At 37.2% G+C, this 22,115-nt stretch overlaps 2 protein-coding genes across 2 annotated transcripts; both read right to left on the bottom strand.

The window, feature by feature from the left end:
* Positions 1-6,066: 6,066 nt before the first annotated feature.
* On the bottom strand, positions 6,067-7,092 carry LOC131534360 (histone H2B-like). The gene has a single exon (XM_058767191.1). It carries the CDS (start codon positions 6,485-6,487, stop codon positions 6,113-6,115), a length of 375 nt encoding a protein of 124 aa, XP_058623174.1. The 5' UTR covers positions 6,488-7,092; the 3' UTR covers positions 6,067-6,112.
* Positions 7,093-7,230: 138 nt separating this feature from the next.
* Positions 7,231-8,122, bottom strand: LOC131534373 (histone H4). The gene has a single exon (XM_058767205.1). The coding sequence runs from the start codon at positions 7,587-7,589 to the stop codon at positions 7,278-7,280; it is 312 nt and encodes a 103-aa protein (XP_058623188.1). The 5' UTR covers positions 7,590-8,122; the 3' UTR covers positions 7,231-7,277.
* Positions 8,123-22,115: the final 13,993 nt, after the last annotated feature.

Here is a 22,115-nt window from a genome sequence, read left to right as displayed (position 1 = left end):
ATGGAGAGTGAAGCGTTGCTGTAGAAGGCGAGTACTCCCGAGTACTCCCGAGTGCAATCTGGACGATTGGGGCGGGGCGACACGTGTCGCTCCGCCCACCCCCGATTCCATTGGTTTATAACACGGCAAATCTTATTGGTGTAGACACGAGAATGCGCGTTCCTTTGTGTACGATTTTGTAATTGATTTGACCATATTACAGAAAAATCATGCTAACTCTAGAATCATAGGCCTATCTTTATTATTATCTGTTTAGTAACCATGGTCATTTTAGTCTGAAGAAGTCATTGTTTACAAATAAACTCTTGATGACAGCACCTCCGGGTTCTTCAGGCTGAACAGCGCTTCAATCATATTTCCTTAAGGATCAGCAGGCCGCGGATCAGCACTAAATTGGCATTTTATACGCAAATGATGATAATTTACTGTATTTTAGAGATGGACAAACACAAACATTAGCGGCTGATTTTTTACTTACCCCACTGGCAAATAATTTTACTTGTTTTAAGCAAAATTCACTTGTTTTTTTTCTCCCAGAAATCTAGTAAATGCATCTTGATTAAAGATTTTTTTTTTTTTTTTTTTTTATATATATTTTGACTAGAAACAAGACAAAAATACAAAGTAAGAAAAGCCTTTTTTTATTATTTATTTATTTATTTATTTTGCTGCAGTCTTTTTATTCCAACAGATACAAGACATAAATCTAACCTCTTTTGTGATCTGAGATCTTTATTATAACCACATTTGTGCTGAACAATTTCTGCTAATCCACACTACACAAAACACTGATGCAATTTTGCCTACTTTTAGAAGAAATGCCAAAGGTTTGTTGTTGAAAGGTTAAAACGTATTTATCTTGCCCATGAAAACAAATGTCTGTATCACAGTGAGTGAAGACATGACCGTGTTCATGGGAGAATAAATTTGGGAATTTACATTAAGGTTTACATGGACCTGGTGTTCTTTTAAGATATAAAAATGCAATGCCATTGCTTTTCAGACAGGATTTCAGACAATATGTGATCTGGGCATATAAAGACAACACAATTAGTCCAGCATCCGTCTGTTGTGACCAGACCATTAACACAATTCATGTTGTTCTCACACAATATGCAGTCAATTACAATGTTTCTAAAATGCTTAAATTTTCTTTTCATACACAAGCTTACCCAAAACCAAAACCATGCCTCTTTTTAATCTTATTTACAAATGCTCCATGTCAGAAATGAAGACCTAATGTTCCAAAACTTAAATATAGTATAAAGCTTATATTCCTGCAGCAACAGCATGCAGCTCCAAATTATTAGAAAAAAAAAATCCCTATATAAAATATTGTAACAACTAATAAGCATTTTTAAGTAACAGATCACTGAAATATTTAGAAAAGCTGATTCCAGTCTAAGTTGGAGGAACAGTCAGGTGTTGAAGCTCTTTCCATTACATCAACAACATTGAGTAAAAAAGACCTCTTTGAGTTTTGTGGATGCAGAAATAATGTCAGACAGAGGAGGAGGAATATTTGTAGGAGGTAGAGGAATAGTTGGATCAGAAAAAGGGAGAAGAGGAAGGGGAGAGGAGTGAGAATGTGTGCTGGACTGTGCATTTTTATGTTTGTTTGTTTATTTTTTATTTTTTCCGCATACACAAGTGGAACCTATGAAAGCTTATTTCTGTCATGGAATATAAAGGGTAACTTTTTTATCTCACAATTCTGATAAAGTCTGAATTGCAAGACGTAAACTCGCAATTCCAAGAATAGAAGTCCGAATTGTGAGACAAAAAGGTCACAATTACTGTTTTTACTTTTTTTATTCTGTGACGGAGACAAGCTTGCATCAAAGGCATGTATGTTGGAATTTTTGTTGATCCCTGGCATCATCTATCATGGGGTACCATCCACATCCAACACTCACAAACTGGAAAGCAATTTCAATCAAGGTTCCAATTGAATTTCTGCGTAGGGGACCCTGTTTTTTCTATTGTACATACTATAAAGTAATGACTCATTCAGTTTTAGATAGTGTGTTGCCAAGAACAAACACATTTAAAACTTAAAAATGTAAACTAAAAAAAAAAAAAAAACTAAAACTTTTACAAAAAACGAAAACTATAGAAACGAAACATGACAAGTACTTAAGTAATTAAGATCATGTTCCATGAATATATTTTGTAAATTTCCTACCGTATATCAAAATTTAATTTTTGATTAGTAATATGCATTGCTAAGAACTTAATTTGTTCAACTTTAAAGGTGATTTTCTCAATATTTAGATTTTTTTTGCACCCTCAGATTCCAGATTTTCAAATAGTTGTATCTCAGCCAAATATTGTCCGATCCTAACAAACCATACATCAATGGAAGGCTTATTTATTCAGCTTTGACATAATGTATAACTCTCAATTTCGAAAAAAAAAAAAAAAAAATTTACCATTTAAAAAATATGGTTTTGGTCAGAAAATTGATGGTCATGATTTTGTTTTCAAAGTTATTAAATTCTTTGGTTTTGGAGATATGTTTTTGAAAGCAGTTAAAACATTCTATAGTTGGTGTAATAGTTCTGTTAAACTTGCTCATACCTCACAAAGATTTGATATTCATCGTGACACTCTCTCCTTTTTTTAATTTTTGTTACTCACTCAGGTTTTATCATCGCATATAAAAATAAATTAATTTAATGGTATCACAGCTGTAGGTGTACAATTTAAACTTAGCCAATTTGCTGATGACACTGCAGTGTTTTTGAAAAAAAAATTGAAGTACCTAAAATAATTAGATACATTGAGGAATTCAACCGATGATCAAAATGCACAGTTTTCAGAACACTTAACACTTTTTCCAAATGCTTGAATACAATACACATGAGCCAAAGATCTTTTGTTCATTGAACTAAAATCATTGGTTCACAATGACACAACTTAACATTAAAGTATTACTATTTCAAAATACAACTGAAAAAAAAATAAAAAATAACAAAATGCATCTGAATTGAATGTTTATTTGTTAATGTTCTAACTATCAATTGATACAACTGCTCAAAATGCTACATTACTTTTGCATTACTCTTGAAGCATAGTTTTTTAAATTTTTTTTATGGAAAATGATGAACAATATTACATGTTTAGATTATGAGAGTGAAGCAACTGAGGACAGAGTATGTTATGGTATGATCAGTTTCAAGACGCGTGTTGTTGGGAGAGAAAAACATATCATATATCATATATATCTATATATCAGTATTTGTTTTTCCTACAATACTGTAACTGCCTTTTTAGAGGGTGATAGAGCTGGAAGCTGATGAAAACCATTGGACTTGTTGATATGTTCGGATGATGCAGGCTTTACTGTAACCTGGCCAAGAGATAGAAGAGAGGTTGAAAGCCCACACTGTAAAAAGTCATAAGTTGACTTAACTTAAAAAAAATGAGGAAACCCGTTGCATTAAAATTATTAAGTAAATAATAATTTAAAAAATTTAAAAAAATAATTAAGTGAATTGTCAAGTTCACTTGACTTTTTAAAAAAAAAGTATTATTTACTCAATAATTTGAAGGCAATGGATTTCCTCAATTTTTTTAAGTTGAGTCAACTTATCACTTTTAGCGGTTGAGAGCGGCCCAGAACGATATTCGTCCCACCCCCCACTGAATGTGATTTTGAGGGGCCCCACAGCAAAATCAGTGCAAAGGACCCAGAATTCCTAGCGACGGCACAGAAAGCACTCATGGTTTCAGGCCCATCCACAGTTTATCACCTTATATTTACCCCAATATTCCCCTTTCCTTACTGTAACCTGACTGAAGAGTTTTTCTCCACATGGAGGAGGGTTTTCAATAGGCTCCTCACAAACACGTCACTCTTCTGGATTTGCCATGCAGGACGATTTTTTCCCAAGATGTTTAACTAATGAAAACATATACCTGTTGTGAGTTGATTATTTCATCAATAATTTTCAATGATTCCAGTGTCTGTACTTTTCTCTCTAGTTTATTACAATAATATACTAATGTGTAGAACCATAATGAAAGCCGCATCGTGTTTTGAACAACTATATTTATTGATAGTAGGCTACTAACAACTACACAGTGAAACTATGGGTATATTTTGTGTGGGTGATCTAATAATGTTCAAATATTTCATAATAAATGAGTTTTTTGAACCAATGCTTCTGCAAATGCAAGGCTTCTTTAAAAATATGAACACAATATGCAAAGTTTTGAGCATTGGACAGCCTGTTACAAATAATGACTGTTTTGAGTTTTGTGTCTAGAGTTTTGAAAAATGACTTGAAGGTTCTTAGTGTAAAAAATGATTGTTAAAAACTGTATTTCCCCTCAAAGATCGCTCCTCTTCAGAAATAGAGAATATTCCAGTTAAACATAAATTAACATATTTAGATGTAATAATTTGTAAAAAAAACTACAACAAAAAACAAACAAAAAAAAACAAACAAACAAAGGAGTCAGTTAAATTCTGAACCAATTACAGAGAAAACTAAAAATAAATGTAAGTTTTGGTTAATGAGGGACATCTCAATATTTGGGAGGGCATTATTGTCAAAGGCAGAAGGTATCTGATCCGTCTATATGTCATTATTGTTATATGTGCCTCCCAAGATTATTAAAGATCTAGATCAGATTCTTTATAACTTTATTTGGAGGAAAAAACACATTTTAAAAAGGAGGTAGTTTGTTATCCTAAAGAGCAAGGGGGACTGGAGGTCTTAGATTATAATACTCTCAACGGCACCTTTATAATGGTTGATATTTGTGAATAATAGAAAAAGTCATTGGAATGTATTTCCTAATTATATATTTAATATTCTTGGAGGCATAGACTTTTTGTTCAAATGTAATTCTTCTGTTGACAAAATACCTGTTAAATTGGCCGGTTTTCACAGACAAGCCCTGTTAGCATGGAAATTGGTGTATAAGCACAATTTTTCACCCCACAATTTCATATGGAATTACAAGGGGAAAAAAAATCTTTATTAACATACTTGGTTCAATATAGGTATTCTTTTACTAAGAGTTAGTTAATTACCATGCGTACTTGTTGTCGTATACTGAATTTCTTAAGAAATTCCAGTTAAACCAAAAGAATTTGCTATTGTTTTTGACGTAATTCCAAAAAGTGTGAAGTTACTTTTAAAAAAAAAACTGTAACTCAGAAGAGATCAGCATGGCTGATCCTTATGGACACATTTTCATTGAAAATGTTGATGTTTTAAAACAACAGTGTAGCAATAAGATTATGCTCTTTCGTCCTTACCTGCAGCATTTATTTATTTTTTATTTTTGGTCTTCATTTGGTGATATCTCTTGGGTTAAACCATGGAAACTGCCAAATAAGTTTTGTATCAATAACAAAATGAAGGAAGTGTCTTACAAAATACTTCATAGTATGTATCCTGCCAAGCATGTTTTAGAAAGATCAAAGCTTAATATTCCATATTCCTGTGAATTCTGTGGTCAAGAAAATATTTAGCATTTTTTTTTTTTTCATTGTATTTACTCAAGATTATTTTGGAAGGATTTGGAATTCTATATTAACAGAAAAAAATAGTGTATGATAGAAATTAGTATATTTGATGTACTTTTTTATACAGAGAACGAATGGTAAATGAGCATATTATACTTGTTTATTTTGTTAGGAAAATTCCATAAACATAAGAAAAAGTGGGCTCAATGTAAACCAAATTTTGCATATTTTATAAATGACTTTAAATTATACGTAAATCTCTTGGAACAAACACAAAGCATTGAAAACGTAATGCTCTGAAAGCACTTAAATGCAATTTTCTTCCTTTTTCCCCGCTGACAGCTAATGTGAATTTGATCATGTGAATGTAATACTCTTGAGGCATGTAATACATACATACGTAAGAAAACAAACATGATTAAACTGGAGAACGAATTAACTTTCACTGACAAAAAATAAAATTAAAAATAAAAAGTGAATTGCGAACTTGAAACAAATATGCAATTTAAGTACTAATATTGTACAAGTTTGCAAAACAACAAGGACGACTGAAAACTACAAGAGCTCTTTGACTGATAAGATAGGTGGCTCTTAAAAGAGCCTTTGAGTCTCGGGGACTGGAGCGGAGCTCTACTTGGAGCTGGTGTACTTGGTGACGGCCTTGGTGCCCTCAGACACGGCGTGTTTGGCCAGCTCTCCGGGCAGCAGCAGACGCACGGCGGTCTGGATCTCTCTCGATGTGATGGTGGAGCGCTTGTTGTAGTGAGCGAGACGAGACGATTCACCGGCGATGCGCTCGAAGATGTCGTTGACGAAAGAGTTCATGATCCCCATCGCCTTAGAAGAGATCCCGGTGTCAGGATGAACCTGCTTCAGCACTTTGTACACGTAGATAGCGTAGCTCTCCTTCCTGGTCTTTCTGCGCTTCTTTCCTCCTTTACCGGCGGTCTTAGTGACGGCCTTCTTGGAGCCCTTCTTAGGCGCAGACTTCGCTGGTTCAGGCATGATGAAGATGATGCTGACGAATCAACAACTTGAACGAGTCAGACAGAGATATTTATTGACTCGTCTATGCTAATTTTCAAGGAGACATGGAACCTTCTGATTGCGTGTTTTCATAGACCAAACCCATAAACTTGTATGTGATTGGACAACTCGAAGTATCACGAGCGGAGCGAGGGCCAATCACAGGCGGTGAATTGATAGCTCCACCCACCGCTCCGTGTTTGAACTACATCCGCTGATAAAAATTTCCTGTTTCAGTTCCCGCTCTTTTGTTTAGTATGTTCTATACAAAAATACAAATTGGTCTCAATTATAGTGTAATTTTTAAACCCCTTAATAGACTCATTAAGATAATTTGGAGAAAAGAGAGCAATGATGATTAGATTCTTAATTTTTCTCTGCTGTCCTGACAGTTTCACTTCTGCTTTAACTTAAATATCATTCGCTTTAATTTGTAAATCACTTCAGTTCAAAGAAAACGCTAAACAAATGAAAGCGTTATGCAAAACAAAAATATGCGGTCACTCGGTGTCTTTGAAAGAAACGCAAGCAATTTCAGTTCTGAGAATCGGTTTTCGGTTCAAAAACAAGAGTAAATTTATATTCTGAAAACACATTAACACTATTCTGGGTTGAATGACCATCAGAAATAGATTAGTTTCACTTCAAGTAGTTCATTATTATTACTTCTCATCAAGAACAAAAGCAGCAACATTACTTCTACTCTTTATGTGACAGTGTGGGTGGCTCTTAAAAGAGCCGTTGGGTTTCTATGGTAACACGGACGTGTTTATCCTCCGAAGCCGTACAGAGTGCGTCCCTGTCGTTTCAGCGCGTACACGACGTCCATGGCGGTGACGGTCTTTCTCTTGGCGTGCTCGGTGTAGGTAACGGCATCGCGGATCACGTTCTCCAGGAACACCTTCAGCACACCGCGGGTCTCCTCGTAGATCAGACCGGAGATACGCTTGACTCCGCCGCGGCGAGCGAGACGACGGATGGCGGGTTTGGTGATGCCCTGGATGTTATCCCGCAGGACTTTACGGTGCCGCTTAGCGCCTCCTTTCCCGAGTCCTTTACCGCCTTTACCTCTTCCAGACATGCTTACAGATCTTCAAGCTTCTACGTTGTATAACAGAACCTATGAAAAATGAAGTCGTATGCGAAGAGCTTTACAGTAGCCTACAGGACCTAGTTGAAACACGCGAAGGCGGAGCTACGCTACCTCATAAGATACATGTCATCCATTCCATCTAGGACCCGCGGCTCTTTCATCCCTCTGCGGTGGCTTCCTGTATGGGTGTACAATACGCGGGGGAGGTGTCCCCCCTACTTTTAATACAATCTAAACTCTTCCCCTGCGCTTTTTCTCGGTCAAGTGTGTTAACGTAGAGGTTTTCAAGGGCCAATGTGAGTAGCATCTGCCTGCAAAACAGGAGGCTGCACTTTCAGAACCGCAGTTGTAGGACCGCATTTCTAGGACCCTAGTTTTTTGTGACAGCGCCACCTACCGAGCCGGAGAACCGCAGTCCCAGGAACTCATTTCCAGGACCCTAGTTTTGATGGACTGAAAAAAGTGCAACCAAGGCAGTATTTCCATCCAGTTTTAACTGCATTAGAGTTTTAGGGGTTTTTTTTAAGTTTTATTACTCCCAAATACTACTTTATTGCCATTAAACCTGGTTCCTAGGAATGTTGAGTAATTATTGGGTCTAAGTAGCATAATATAATAACTCAAGTAAAATAAACAAGGAATCATGGTATAGTCTTTTCAGTCACTATATCAACCACATTTTCAAGTACAGAGAGCAAGGCCTGCTCAGCATCCTGCAGAGACCAATTCTGAAGCCCAGCCAGGCCATATATGATGGCCCTAAGGCGAAAGCCCTACATTTAGGGCTTATTTCAAAGCCAAACCTCCAAAACAACTGGACATGCACTGCCTGAGTACTGCTGGAGTACTCCGCTGAAGATCAATGAGTGCATGGGCAGATTGTGTGCAGGTAGGCAGGTATGTATTTAGAGAGGCAGGTAGGCGACCAATCACAGACAGGATTTTTATTGGCCCTGTGACTGCCAATAAATGGGCCGCATAGTTGACAATATTTTTAACAAAAGCTCTGGTTGATTTATTTACTGTGAGTCTGTAATGATGAATATGTCTAAGTACCACCAAATTCTGTTCAGCTCCCGGTGACTGTACAATGAAGTCCACCAGTCTCTTTTCCTCTGCAGTGCGTTCGAAGACAGCCTGCGTGTGGGCTGGAATTTCCTCAGTGATGGCACGCTTCCTTGGCACTCTGAACATCGGCTGAAGGGTTCCCTGTAACAAACTTCTGGCCTCATCAGTCCAGAAGGCAAACCTCTGGCCATACCTTTCAAACATTAACAACAAGATTAATCTAAAGTATTGCATAAAAAAATATTGGTGTCTACTTATAACTTTAAGTTAATGTAGTCAACAGGTGAATATACACATATTGTTTATTGTTTAGGGCTGTCGTACCCATCAATTTTAAAACGCTCCATTAGAAGAAGAAGACACCACCACTTCCGAATCAAAGGCATGTCCATCTGAAAGAAATGTGACAATGATAAGGAGAGTCTTTAGTTTTTAATGTATCTCTTTACTTCATGATAAACAAGTATGTATATAAGAAACATTTAAAGCGTCAATTTCATCCTTATAAACATTTTTGAATCAACTCGCCTCTTGGAATTGAAACCCTGTGCTTGTCACAATGGAAAGTGTATACTGAAATGGAGAAGAAGGAAAACATTTGATTTACTATGTTGACAGAAACATGCAAATGGGTTCCACACACACACACACACACACACACACACACACACAAAAAGGAAACTTTACCATAAGCACAAAAATCCCACAGTCATTTCCACAGATCTGGCGAGGCAAGCCCTATAATCAACAAAAAATAAGGTAAGATTAGTGATACATGAAACATGACTGATAGATCAAAGGTGCCGTCTTCTCTGTCACATGTCTTGTATATAAAATACAGATTACGGGCAATCATATTTCATTGGAATATCTAATTATGCAATATATTATTCACCACAATATCATGCCCAGTCTTCTCAGTCCAGCTCCCAGGATAAATTTTCTGAGCAAGATCTCTATACAGTAAAAAAAATACAAATCATTTGAAACAGATAGATGTGACAACCACTGAGACATTAGGCTATAGGAATGTAGCCGAAATGTAAATTGCTATATGAACATGGCAAACAGTATGCCTCAAATGTGGACCTAAAAATGGCTCTGTATTCAGCATCACCAAACCCAGACTCATGCAGTGTGTACTGCAAGTCTAAAAAGAGGATCTCTCTCAGGAGTGGCTTCATGATCTATAATGTGATAATGGTTAAAGACATGCACATGAGTGTAAAAGTCATTAGGACAAAGAGTAGAGCTGCAGTTCACTTTGTTGGAATACACATGAACTAACCAAATTAATCACCACTAGATAGGACTTGGTCTTGTTTGAGCTGCCCGGAGGCGTTGCAAATATGGCGGCCGAGTGAACGGACTTTCCTTGAAAGGGACTTTGCTTATAGTCTTTAAGTTTACTGTGCTGCCTGACATAATAAACAGACATAAGTTCATACATAGTAAATTTACTTCTGGGAATATGAATTAGTTTAACTGCAGTGTTTTTCTTAGATTATCTGACTGCAACAGACAAATCTAGTCCATTATCAAAGCAAAGCTCACTACTGACGAAAATGACGTTCACCTTGTTGAAGTCTGGGGTTAAAGCGTCACTTAGTTGTTAAAAGCCTGCAAATGCATTTTGCAGATGTAGTGGTGAAAAGCTCATTCTGATTTAGTATCTGTATTGTACTATTCATATGATTAGTAATAACTCAGAAAAAAAGAAAGAAGAAAAGTCCTTGTGTCTCAACTCTTTATTGTGTTCACCAAAATTAATACAAATGCAACAACAACTAGCTCACTGGAGTAATTGTGTTTATCATAGTCTAGAATAGGTTATTATAAACTACCTGCTCACAGTGCTATTTTTAGTCTTTTAACTAATCAAATGACACATACATCTCATCAGTGCCCTCATTGCATGTGTTTTTTTTTTTTTTTTTTAAGTAACACAATAGTTACTTTCCCTGGTAATTGGTTACTTTTATAAATATGTAACTCAGGGTGTATTCGCACCAGGAAAGTCCGATAGTTCACTTGCTTTGGTCCGGACCAAATAGAATGTTTTTTTTGTTTGTTTGGTGCGGTTCGCTTTCACACTGCCCTTTTTGTAAGTGAACCAGAAATTGTAAACACAACCACACCTGTGCTAAGGTCATCCGTTCATTGGACAGAAATTCTCAAGCAGGGAAAAACAGGAAGTGCAAAAACAGGCTAATCATGGAGGTCTTTCGTAGTGCAATTTTTATTATTTTACTGATTTGCTGTCATGAGATAAAAACGCAATATGAAGAAACTTATGAGCATCATATATGAGACATGTCATACAATGTTGTAATTACAACTTGCCAAAAATAAAATCTATAGACATGAAATACTCAAAGCATATCAAAATGTTAGTTTAAACATTTACATAGATACATGTGCGCTAGGCGCATATCATATCGTTTGTGCGGAGAGTGGAAGCTGAAGCGTGCTTCAGAACATCATACAAATACGCCGTAATTGTTGCTCATAAAGTTAATAATAATACATCGTTCGGAACTGTAAAGGGTATATTTTTATTTGTGTGCACTCACAATATCAAGAAAATGTGCTTTTCTAAAATAAAGAAAACTAATAGGATGTGCTTCCCGTCAAAAATGAACCGTAACTGAATGTTTTCCTTACAGACATGATGAATATACCTATAGAAAGCTTTGAATTTCTACAAAACGAAATAAATCATATCCAAAACAAAAACTCTTTCATTATAATCCGTAAAGATGCATTTCTTTCTAAAGGCGCGTCCAATGAGGAGATGCGAGTCAGGATTTTTAACTTCATCTTTGTGACACTGACTCAGAAAACACTAGTTTATTAATAAATAATTCAAATATCTCCTTACTATTTTCCCAAGACACATTCATTGTAACTTTTGCCGGGGCTTTGCGGCAAGCTTTAGCCTATTTAGTGCGCTCATGTCACGTTGCTGTGGGCGCTATGGTCACGAAAACTCATAATTTGCATGCGTTTTTAAGCATTGCGGTTTGAAAACGAGTGATTTAAGCAATTGAAATGCAAACAACAGCACTATATGCGCGAGCTGTGTGTTTTCTGAGCATGCTTTCTGCAATTGGATCGGATCAAGGCCGGTTCATATTCACACCTTAAACGAACCGTACCAGAGTTCGTTTGGAAGCGGACCGAGACCACCTCATCAGCTGGGTCTCGGTACGCTTGTTTGGTCCGCTTTTGGTGCGCACCCGCTGCATTCTCACCTGCCCAAACGAACCGCACCAAGAGGGAAAACGAACTCTAGTACGATTCAACCGAACTAAATGAGGCAGGTGTGAAAGCACCCTCATTTACTAACTCAGTTACTATTTTTGAGAAGTAACTATCATGCTACAATCCATCACACTGCCTAATGTCGCAAAACTCTGGACTTTTGTTAGTACCTGGGATAGCAAAGTCCACTAAAGGAGGTAGAGCTTTTTAACTTTAGGCTCCCAAACTCTGGAATAGCCTTCATTATAAGGTTCAGGGTCCAGACACGCTCTCTCTGTTTAAATCTAGATTAAAGACACGTCTCTTTAGCCAAGCATTCACAACCTTGCAAACAAGCCTGCACTGGCCTTTTACGGGCCCACTTAGGGCTGCCAGCGCAGGGCCCCTGAAAATTTGCTCATTGGCAAAAGTTGGCCCCTTAGCACTGGCCCTGCACGGGCAGCCCTCACTTAGCCTCCAGGAAACCTATAAGCGCTGTTTTATTGAAAATAATAAAGTTTGAAGTCACTGTTATGGAGGTAAGCACTTGCTTCAGTTGGGCTCTTGACCCTTGACTTCGTAACTTTAATGTTTCTCTGGCTGCTATAACGGTGTTCCTGAAGCATATTTGTATAGCAAAAGTTGTGAGAAGACAAACTGATCAGATTGTGATGGTTACTTATTGATGATTCAGTCATCATTTAGTGTTCTGATTTGCTGATCTCTGAGAATGTTATTTAGGTTTAATAATTTCACTTTCTATTAGCCCTAGAATACCACTGTATGAAGTTTTGTTCTATTTTATTTTGAATGTTTTTAAGTCATTACGCAGAAATTATTTGGACAGGATCATGTAGACTCACACAGGTATCAAGGTTTGGCGTATGAACCTCAACAATGGTGATAATCAATGAAAAGCTTGTTTTGTGATGTTCAGAGTTGCTCTGAATATTTTTTTTATCTATAACAAATGTGCTTCAGAAACACATAGTCACAGCAACCAGAGAAAAACTTAAGTTAAAAAGTCAAGGGTCAGGAACCCAAAGCAAGCACTTACCTTCGTAACGGTGACTTCAAACTGTATTATTTTCAATAAAACAGCGCTTAGGCTTCCTAGGGGCTAAGTGAGGGCTGCACGTAAAGGGCCAGTGCAGGCTTGTTTGCAGGGAATGCATCTCACAATCTTGTACTGCAGTTATATCTGATTAAATGCACATTGTTCTTCTTTAGCTTGGGTTGAACAAATAATTTTTTTCTTGGTTGGAACAGCAGCTACGCTAATTTTGTCTCTATTTGTTTCTCTGTTTCTGCCACGTGATTGACATCCTATGGTAACTACACAAGCTTCAGTCTGGATCCAAAACACCAGAGAAGAGATGATGCCAACCCCTCAGAGGACCTCAGATGATGCCAACCTTGAAACAACACTCAGAACTATCAAATTTTGCTATAAGTTTGATTGCAACATATAATCATTACCATCAATATTGTTCATCGTCTGTTTGATCACGTCATTAACTGATTTTTACCTTACATTTCTGCCATATGTACATCAACTTGACATAGTCACCACTGATAAGCTACTACTAAATATACTGTAGAAACTTCAAAGGGTTACTCCACCCCAAAATTAAAATTTTGTCAAAAATAACTTACCCCCATGTCGTTCCAAACCCGTAAAAGCTTGGTTCGTCTTCGGAACACAATTTAAGATTTGGATGAAAACCAGGAGGCTTGTGACTGTCCCATTGACAGCCAAACAGATTTTTTACAGATTTACAGAGACTCATTCAGCTATGAACACCTGGATGTTGAACTTTATAGGGCTTTATAATGAAGACTTCTGAGGGGAATTAAAATTGATTTTTGCTGTCAAGTCGGACTCATAACTGTTGATCTCAATGATCAAATGTGCACCACTGCTGGGAATCAGCCTGGGAACACTCCCTTCCACGCTTTTATGGGATTAGCACTCTCATTTACCCTGTTTAGTAAATCTGGCATACATCATTTTTTGTTCAGATTTGTTTTTATTCTTCAATCGACAATTGGTCAGATATACAGTAATTTGAACACACAATGACAAATCAGAGAAAACAGAAGAGGTCGGTATAGTTTGAAAATTGATTACTTAACGCTGACTGGACGAGACATCTATCAATCAAGGTATACAGGAAGAACAGCAGACTAGTGGTAGAAAGTTTGGAGATGTTCGGAGATGTGTAGCTCAGAATAAATATGTATTGCCCTTGGAATAAAATATGAGGTGCTCCCAAAGTTCTTTATTATTATTATTATGCAAGTAAAGAATGTGACAATATTTACATGTGCCAAATACAGAATATACTAATGGCCAACATTACAAACAAATATATATACTGATATCCAACATTACAAATTCATTCTGATAGTTCCTGTACATGTATCCATCTGTAAGTGTGTGTGTGATGTCAACCCATTCTCACTCCCAAGGCGTCAAAAACTGAAGCATGGTCAAACGCCTTTCGCGTCACTATGAAGACGCCAAAAGTGCCCTTAGGCGTCAGTATATGACAAAATAGGATCTCCATTGCTTTCAATTGCTTGCTTTATGCGTCAGGTCAAGATGCTCATGGAAAATGACAACACGTTCTCCTCCGTTGTTTTCAGTTGTTTGTCTTAGTTTAATGGTTTGCATGCATTTGTAAAAAATAGAAATAATTTTATATAAATTTATACTTTTATTGGAGCACCTAACCCCACCCCTACCCTAAACCTACCCACTTCTGAACAATATAAAACACGTGACAGGCAAATATAAGTGCAGTCACAGGTATTTATTGCAAAAACTGACCATATAAACAAGCAGTATAAAAGCATTACAAACAAGTCGTGTTGCATTCCAAGTCTTCTGAAGCCATACAAAGTCTTTATGAGAAGAAGAGAGAATAATATAAGGTTTTAGTCGCTGAAAATGATCCCGCTCTGTTAACGTGCTCACATCTCATTCAAAATCATAGCCTACGTCCCAATGTGCATACTATCCATCCTAAGTTCTATGTGATTTTAGTCATTTTCAATACTATTTAGAGCAGATAGGGTGGATAGTATGCACATTGGGATGCAGGGATACTCCCTGCATCCCAATTGGTCATGAGACACACAAGAGCCAATAGCATTTCACAACCAAGGCTGACGTAAGGCTTCTTCTGGTGGTATTTTTTTAAATTCGCCACAGAGACTGCAGCATACAGGATGAGCTTAACGACGGACAGAGACAGCGATCGCGTCTATTCCTCTCACAAATCAAATGTTTTGCCTCGGAAGACTTGGAATATTAATATTTTTTGAATAAATTAAGACAGTAGTTGTATCTGCCTGTTATATCTTGTGTTTTATTGACAAATGGTAGGTTTAGGGGCAGGGGCTGGGTTATGTGCTCATAAATGTGTAAATTATGTAATATAAATAAAACTGTTGTGGCTGTTTACATTGAAAAATCACACCCAAACATATATGCAATATTGGCAATGTTATTACCCAATATATAATTTACTTATGACGATAAAATTCCCAGTATGGCGTTGGCATATTGACGCTTTCCTATTTAAAGAAACGGAGGACCCTGCAAGTCGAAAAATGACGCCAAGTGGTCCTGACCAAGCTTCAATATGGGACGAGTTGGGTGTGAGAATGGGTTGGTGATGTGTGTACCTGTTTTTCTATTCAGGTGGGGACTTAAACCTGAATACACACAGACTCATGGGGACTCGTGTCACGGTGGGGACCTAAATTGAGGTCTCCACGGATAAACAAGCTAACAAATCACACAGAATTAAGTTTTTTGAAAATCTAAAAATGAAAGTTTCCTGTAAGGGGTAGGTTTAGGTGTGGGGTTGGTGTAGGGCAATAGAATATACGGTCTGTACAGTAGAAAAAGCATTACGCCTATGGAGAGTCCCCACAAGGATAGCAAACCAGACATGCGTGTGTGTGTGTGCATTTGTAGATCATATTTAACTTTTTTTTTTTTTTTTGTGCTCAGAGAACACCATTATGAAAATCACTTTTAAAACGTTTCAAACATGTTATTAATGGAATTAAGAACCTAGCCAGTGTACTTTCTTAAAGATGAATGTATAAATGTCATCCTTCTCCAAATGCATTCGTAAATAGTATACTATTTAAGTAATTATATGTTGCTTGATGAAAACATGAAATAACTACATTTTAGAGCAGGCATCCTCAAATCTGGCCCACTCCTGCAGAGTTTAGCTGTAACCCTAATCAAACACACCTGAGCATGCTAATCAGAATCTTCAAGATCATTAGAAAATCACAGGTAGGTGAGTTTGATCAGGGTTGGAGCTAAACTCTGCAGCAGATTGGCCCTCCACGGAAAGATTTGAGGAAACATGATTTAGAGTGTATTTTTAAATTAGTATAGTCATGTCAATCTATTTTTAGTATACTTCTCATTAAATAAATATACTTTAAATATAATTAAGTATATTTATTTTTCACCAGGGTACCAGGTATCACTTCTTGAAACTAAAAAAAAAAAAAAGTGAAAAAATGAAATGGAGATGCAATGAAAAAAGCATAGCAAATCCATCGTTTTCCATAACTGAATTCGTATATACATGTAAAACACAATACATTTGCATCAACCAGAAAGTCCTGAATAATAATACACAACTGACTTTACTTAACAAATGTCAAAATCACAGTTTAAAATGAACATAATCTACATTCGTATTTAATATTCCATTTTATAGTTCAATGCACTTGTTATAGTTCAATAGGGAGGTCATCCAGTGTTTAAGTATCACCATTGTAACTGCACAGCCTATCCTAGCAACCATTTATAGCTCCTTAGCAACATAAGCCGTATCTCAGCAGCAGAATATTCTACTGATTTAGAGATTGGCTTTCATCCCATATTCTACACTAGTTAAGCCATGCAAGCAGCATTCACATTTTCTTCAGATCTCTAGTTACAGAATGATTTCTAGTTTTGAAGTGTGTGGAATCTACCTCCACAAAAGATGTCAGTTACACTTCATTTTGATAGTCCACTTTAGACATTCTGCTAACTATAAATAACTTTAATTTAAGTTTATCATAAACCCTATTCGGACGGGACTAGTTTTACAGGGGGTCGTTAGAGAAATTTCTGTTTCACAGACGTACCTGGTGATTTTAATCCCGTCCGAATCTGCCATGTATGTTTTTCTCACACAACCTCTGTAATAATTCCAGAGCAAATTACCTACTGTTTTTCAGCAAACTCAGTGATCCTCTGAGAAAACTAATCCTGTCCGAATGCGAATGTCTGTGATTGCCATGTGTTTCCTTGTGTGTTTTGGCCAATGTAAATTACCGTAGTAGCTCTTACCGCACGCACGTTTGATATATTTGCAAAAAAACAATAACAATAATAAAATCAAGAGCCATATCACGTTAAGACAGGCTATTGTAATATCAGCGTCAGGTAAAATTACTCACGTTCATTTCTGCACTCAATTATATAATGTTTTAATTACATATGTAGGCCAACCTTTATGAAAATTACATAAAGGTATACTACAAATAAATAACTAAAGTAAAACTAAGGTAACCACTAAAGTTTTGCTATACTAGCCATATAGCTTCACCATGGTATTTGTAGTAAAACTGATTATAGGCTACTAATGGTAATCAATCCAAATGACACGCAATGCACACATACAGAGCGTGTGACCTCTGAAACGCCCAGATGTACAAAACAGCCCCTCCCATCTCTGTAATAAACACGGAGATGTTAGTCCCGTCCGAAATGGTACATGAAAATCACAGACAACAGGTGTTAAGAATCGAAACTCAAACGTAGTTTAGAAAACTAGTCCCGTCCGAAAAGAGCTTTAGTCAGTATGTTGTATGTTGTGGACCCATCAAAATAAAGTGTTAGAAGGTATTAAGCAGACAGTCTACTAATACTCTAATGACTGCTAGTTGACATGTAGTTGCAAACTTACTTACTGTTAGTAGAATATCTAAAGTGGACTATCGAAATAAAGTGTTAACAAGATGTCTTTATCTACTGTTCTCCTCAATGAGTGTCTCTATTGCTTTAGAATGATGGAGTATTTTAAACAATAGAAAAGTGTGCGATGCAAGATTAGATAAATAAACACTTTTCCTCATCTCCACCATCTCTGTCAATGAATCCAGGAGCATCAACTACACACATTACTGACTTTGTTTCTGTTGTTGTTTCCTCACCTCGTCCTCTCTCTGTCTCCTTGCCCTATGTTTTTCTAGTTCAGATCTCTCAGCTTCTATATCTTTCCTGATGTTCTTTAACATCTTTCTCACTGTCTCAATCTCATTTTGTCTTTGTGTGTGTAGTTTTTTCATCTCCTTGTCCTCTCTCTGTCTCCTTGCCTTAAGTCTTTCTAGTTCAGATCTGTGTTTAGTTTCTATCTCCGCTCTGATTTTCTCCTCTGTCTCCTTTCTCACTCTCTCAATCTCCTCTTGTCTTTGTTTCTCATCTTGTTGTTTTCTCTCTTCCTCTCTCTGTCTCCTCTCTTCTTCCTCTCGTCTGAATTTTAGAGAATCTTCAAACATCTGATTACTGTAATGTCCTCCTCCATTCTGCTTTATCATTGTGTCAATCTTCTGCAGTAGATCATTCATCTGCTCTCTGTTATTCACATCTCTGTTGTTGAAGACATGAAATCTGCCTCCACACTGATCAACTAGATGCTTTAATTTACTGTTCCTCACAACAAGTTTCTCTACAGGCTCTTTCAGAAGATCTCCATGAGTGAAGAGAATGATGGAATATTTTAACACCTCCTGACCAAAGAAAAACTCAATGATCTGTGGAATCTGCAGCTCCTGATCAGTGAAACTCATATTTATAGGAAACACAATGAGAAAAGCATGAGGTCCAGGACTGGATAAATAAACACTTCTGGTTATCTCCTTCACAAACTCCTCAGGTTTCATCTGTGTGTTAAAGAATCCAGGAGTATCAACTACAGACACAGATCTTTCTGAAACAGTGGCATGTTTCACTGAACATACACTGGTTACTAAGTTCATCCTGCTCACAGATTTGAACTGTTTCTGTCCCAGTATTGTGTTTCCAGCTGCACTTTTGCCAACACCAGTTTTACCCAGCAGCACAAGTCGTCTTTCTGACACTGTATGAAAAAAGAAAACAGATCATACTTATTTTCCTCAACATACTGTAGTAAATTACTTTAATAATAAATTCAGTTACAGTAACATACAATAAATATAAATTCTGGCTGTTTCACAGTGATTAACCTGAAAGATGCCTACTTCCACACTTTGTTATTGCTTCAATACAGACTGTTTCTTCAGTTTACTTTGGAGGGTCGAGCGTACCAGTAAAAGGTCCTCCCCTTTGGGCAACCCAGCCATGGGTTTATGGTCAAATGGGAAAAAAGCAAGCCCTCCCAAGTGCAGAGTTCTCTTTTCTTGGTATGGAGTTTGACAACTCGGTCACGAAGAAGCGCATTCAGTCAATGCTGAACTGCCTGAATTATTTCAGAGGAAAAACAGTGGTTCCACTGAAGCAATCACAGTAATGCCATTCGGATTGATGCATATGAGACCACTTCAGTACTGGGTACACAGCCGAGTCCTGAGATCGGCATGGCGCCATGGTACACATCACATGACCATCACACGAACTGTTACTGCACTTTCTATGTCCATAGTCAGACCTTGCTTTTGTACAGGGCAGGTGTGCCCATAGAACAAGTGTCCAGGCACATTGTTGTTACAACAGATGCCTCCAGAATGGGATGGGTTGTTGTATACAACGGGCAAAAAGCCTTACACCGTGTCTACACCAGATGCAACAGTTGTCATGTCACGTCACGCCACAACAGCTAAATAATAATAATAGGTTCTATTGTATTTTGTTGCATGGTGTCACGCCGCTCGGGTCCGGTGTAGACACGGTGTTAGGCTCCTGGACAAAACCTTCACTGCAGTGGCATATCATTTGCCTAGAGTTGCTGGCAGTGCTGCTCGCCTTGCACCAGCTTCAGTTTGTTGCTTCAGGGCAAGTATGAGTTAGTCCAGAAGGACAACATAGCAATGGTTGTATACACCAACTGCCAAGGAGCTGTATGCTGCTGTCTCAGCAGTGGCTCAGGTCACTGTGCGCCATTCACATTCCAGGCAAGCACAGTTGTGTAGCGGATCCGCTCTCATGACAGCTTATGCTGCTGGGAGAAAGGAGACTCTATCCCCAGGTGGTCCAGCTGATTTAGAGTCAATTCAGGGTAGCTCTGGTAGACCTGTTTGTTTCTCATGAGTCCTTCCACTGCCGCTGTTAACTTATTAACTTGTCAATAATTATGTATCAATTGAGCACTGGTAATTAATGATTAACTTAACATATTACTGTAGTAAGGGCATATTAGCCATTGAAGGATCCACATTCATTCAGTAAATAAGTAAAATTAAGCTACTAATTAATGATTAACTGAATGTACAGGAAATATATTTTAGCAATTATTTACAGCTTAGCAAGTCATATATTATTTTTGTGTCATAATTAGGGTTGGGTATTGTTTTTTTTGTTTTGTTTTTTTCCATACCGGTGTCAAATCGATATTTTTAAAATGGTACTCTATTAAACGCTAAACGGTGCCTGAACCGATTCTTATAAAACAATTAAAAAATAAATAAAGATTACCAATTAATAATTGGATCGGCCATTAGCACTAAACATACAATGTCTTTTTCATTCATACTGGATGCCAGAGGGTGCCCTCGCACACAAAATCCACAAATCCAGTCACATAAGTAGCAGAACTCATGAAGCTCCAAGAATATGGACAAAGGCATTGCTATCGCTGTAACTTGAGTAAACAGAAGATATAAACGTTTTGAATGATAATGTGACGTGCCTCTGGGCCCATTCTGTTTTATCCGGCTGAGGGGCGGAACTTGGGGGGTAATCATCATGTGAAACACCTGCAGGGAAGTTTAAAAGGGTTTTTGGACCTCTGTTTAGGCGGCTCTGTTTTCCTCTTTGTTTTTTTTGTTTTTGTTATGTTGGGATTATTTGTTCGCTTTATGTATTAGTTTAGTTTGGGTTTAGGTTTAGGTTTAGGTTTAGCAGGCCTGTTGGATTGTGACTATTATCTTGCGTTAACCGAGTGTTATTTCATTTATTATGAGTTGTAATCTTTATGTCTGTAAATAAATATTTGTTGATTCATTTTGCGTTCTCGTTGCCTCCCTCATTTGTCGTGGCTTGAGCCAGCCGTGACAATAAAATAAATGCAATAAACACTTGACTACGACAATGTATAGTTTATCCTTGTTATTCAAGCCATCTCTGGTATTTTCATGATAATTAAGTATATTTATAATTCATTCCTAATCGATGTATTAGTAGCCTATGGAGTAGTAGTAGCTTGGAAGCTACCTGCCGTCAGGGCAAGTGTAATTACTGCATTCACGCACTCCTCGGATGCTCTCATTTCCCGAGTTGTGCTTTTAAGTCGGAATGTGAAAACAGCACACTCGCGTTACTACAAAGATTTGTTGGACTTGTATTATTAGAGCTTTCCGAATTGAGTTCATGTCCATTTTCTCAGTCGGGTGATGATGCTTCTTACGTCCGTTTCGGAGAAACAAAGGACAAATAACAATCGCTCAGGCATGGCATCGAAATGAGGCACTCGTTTTGGTTTGAAAGAGTTCAAAAATATTTTTTTTTATCAGTCATAACTTACGGGGAAAAACAGACCAGAGACTGGACATGGATGAAGCTTTCTAGAGCGCACATGTCGACCGCCCGCGTTCATCAAATGGAGAATACTTTGAGAGGCTATGCATTAGCCTGTACTCTGTTAACGTACATTACGAAAATTAATTATACTTTGGGCTTAAAGACAGCAAAATAATTATAAAAAATCATATATTTTGTGAATTTATATTGCATTTTGGTGTATTTTCTGGTTCTATTGTCAGTCACAGCATAGGACTACAATGAGGAAATGCCTTTTGTGTCCCACGGTGAACAAAATAATCATTAGATTATAAATAATGGCTAGACAATTACAGAAATGTTACTCATTTTAAAGTTTTATAGTGTAGTCTTGTTTAACATGACATAATCCTTCAAAACAAGCATTCTCGTGAGATCACATTGCAGAATAACTGATAAACAAAGCAATAGTGTAAATG

This window comes from Onychostoma macrolepis, chromosome 25 (assembly GCF_012432095.1).
Source record: "Onychostoma macrolepis isolate SWU-2019 chromosome 25, ASM1243209v1, whole genome shotgun sequence".
In the NCBI taxonomy this organism is placed as follows: Eukaryota; Metazoa; Chordata; class Actinopteri; order Cypriniformes; family Cyprinidae; genus Onychostoma; species Onychostoma macrolepis.
Note: the sequence above shows the minus strand (reverse complement) of the source record. Positions and strands in the feature narration are given on the sequence as shown.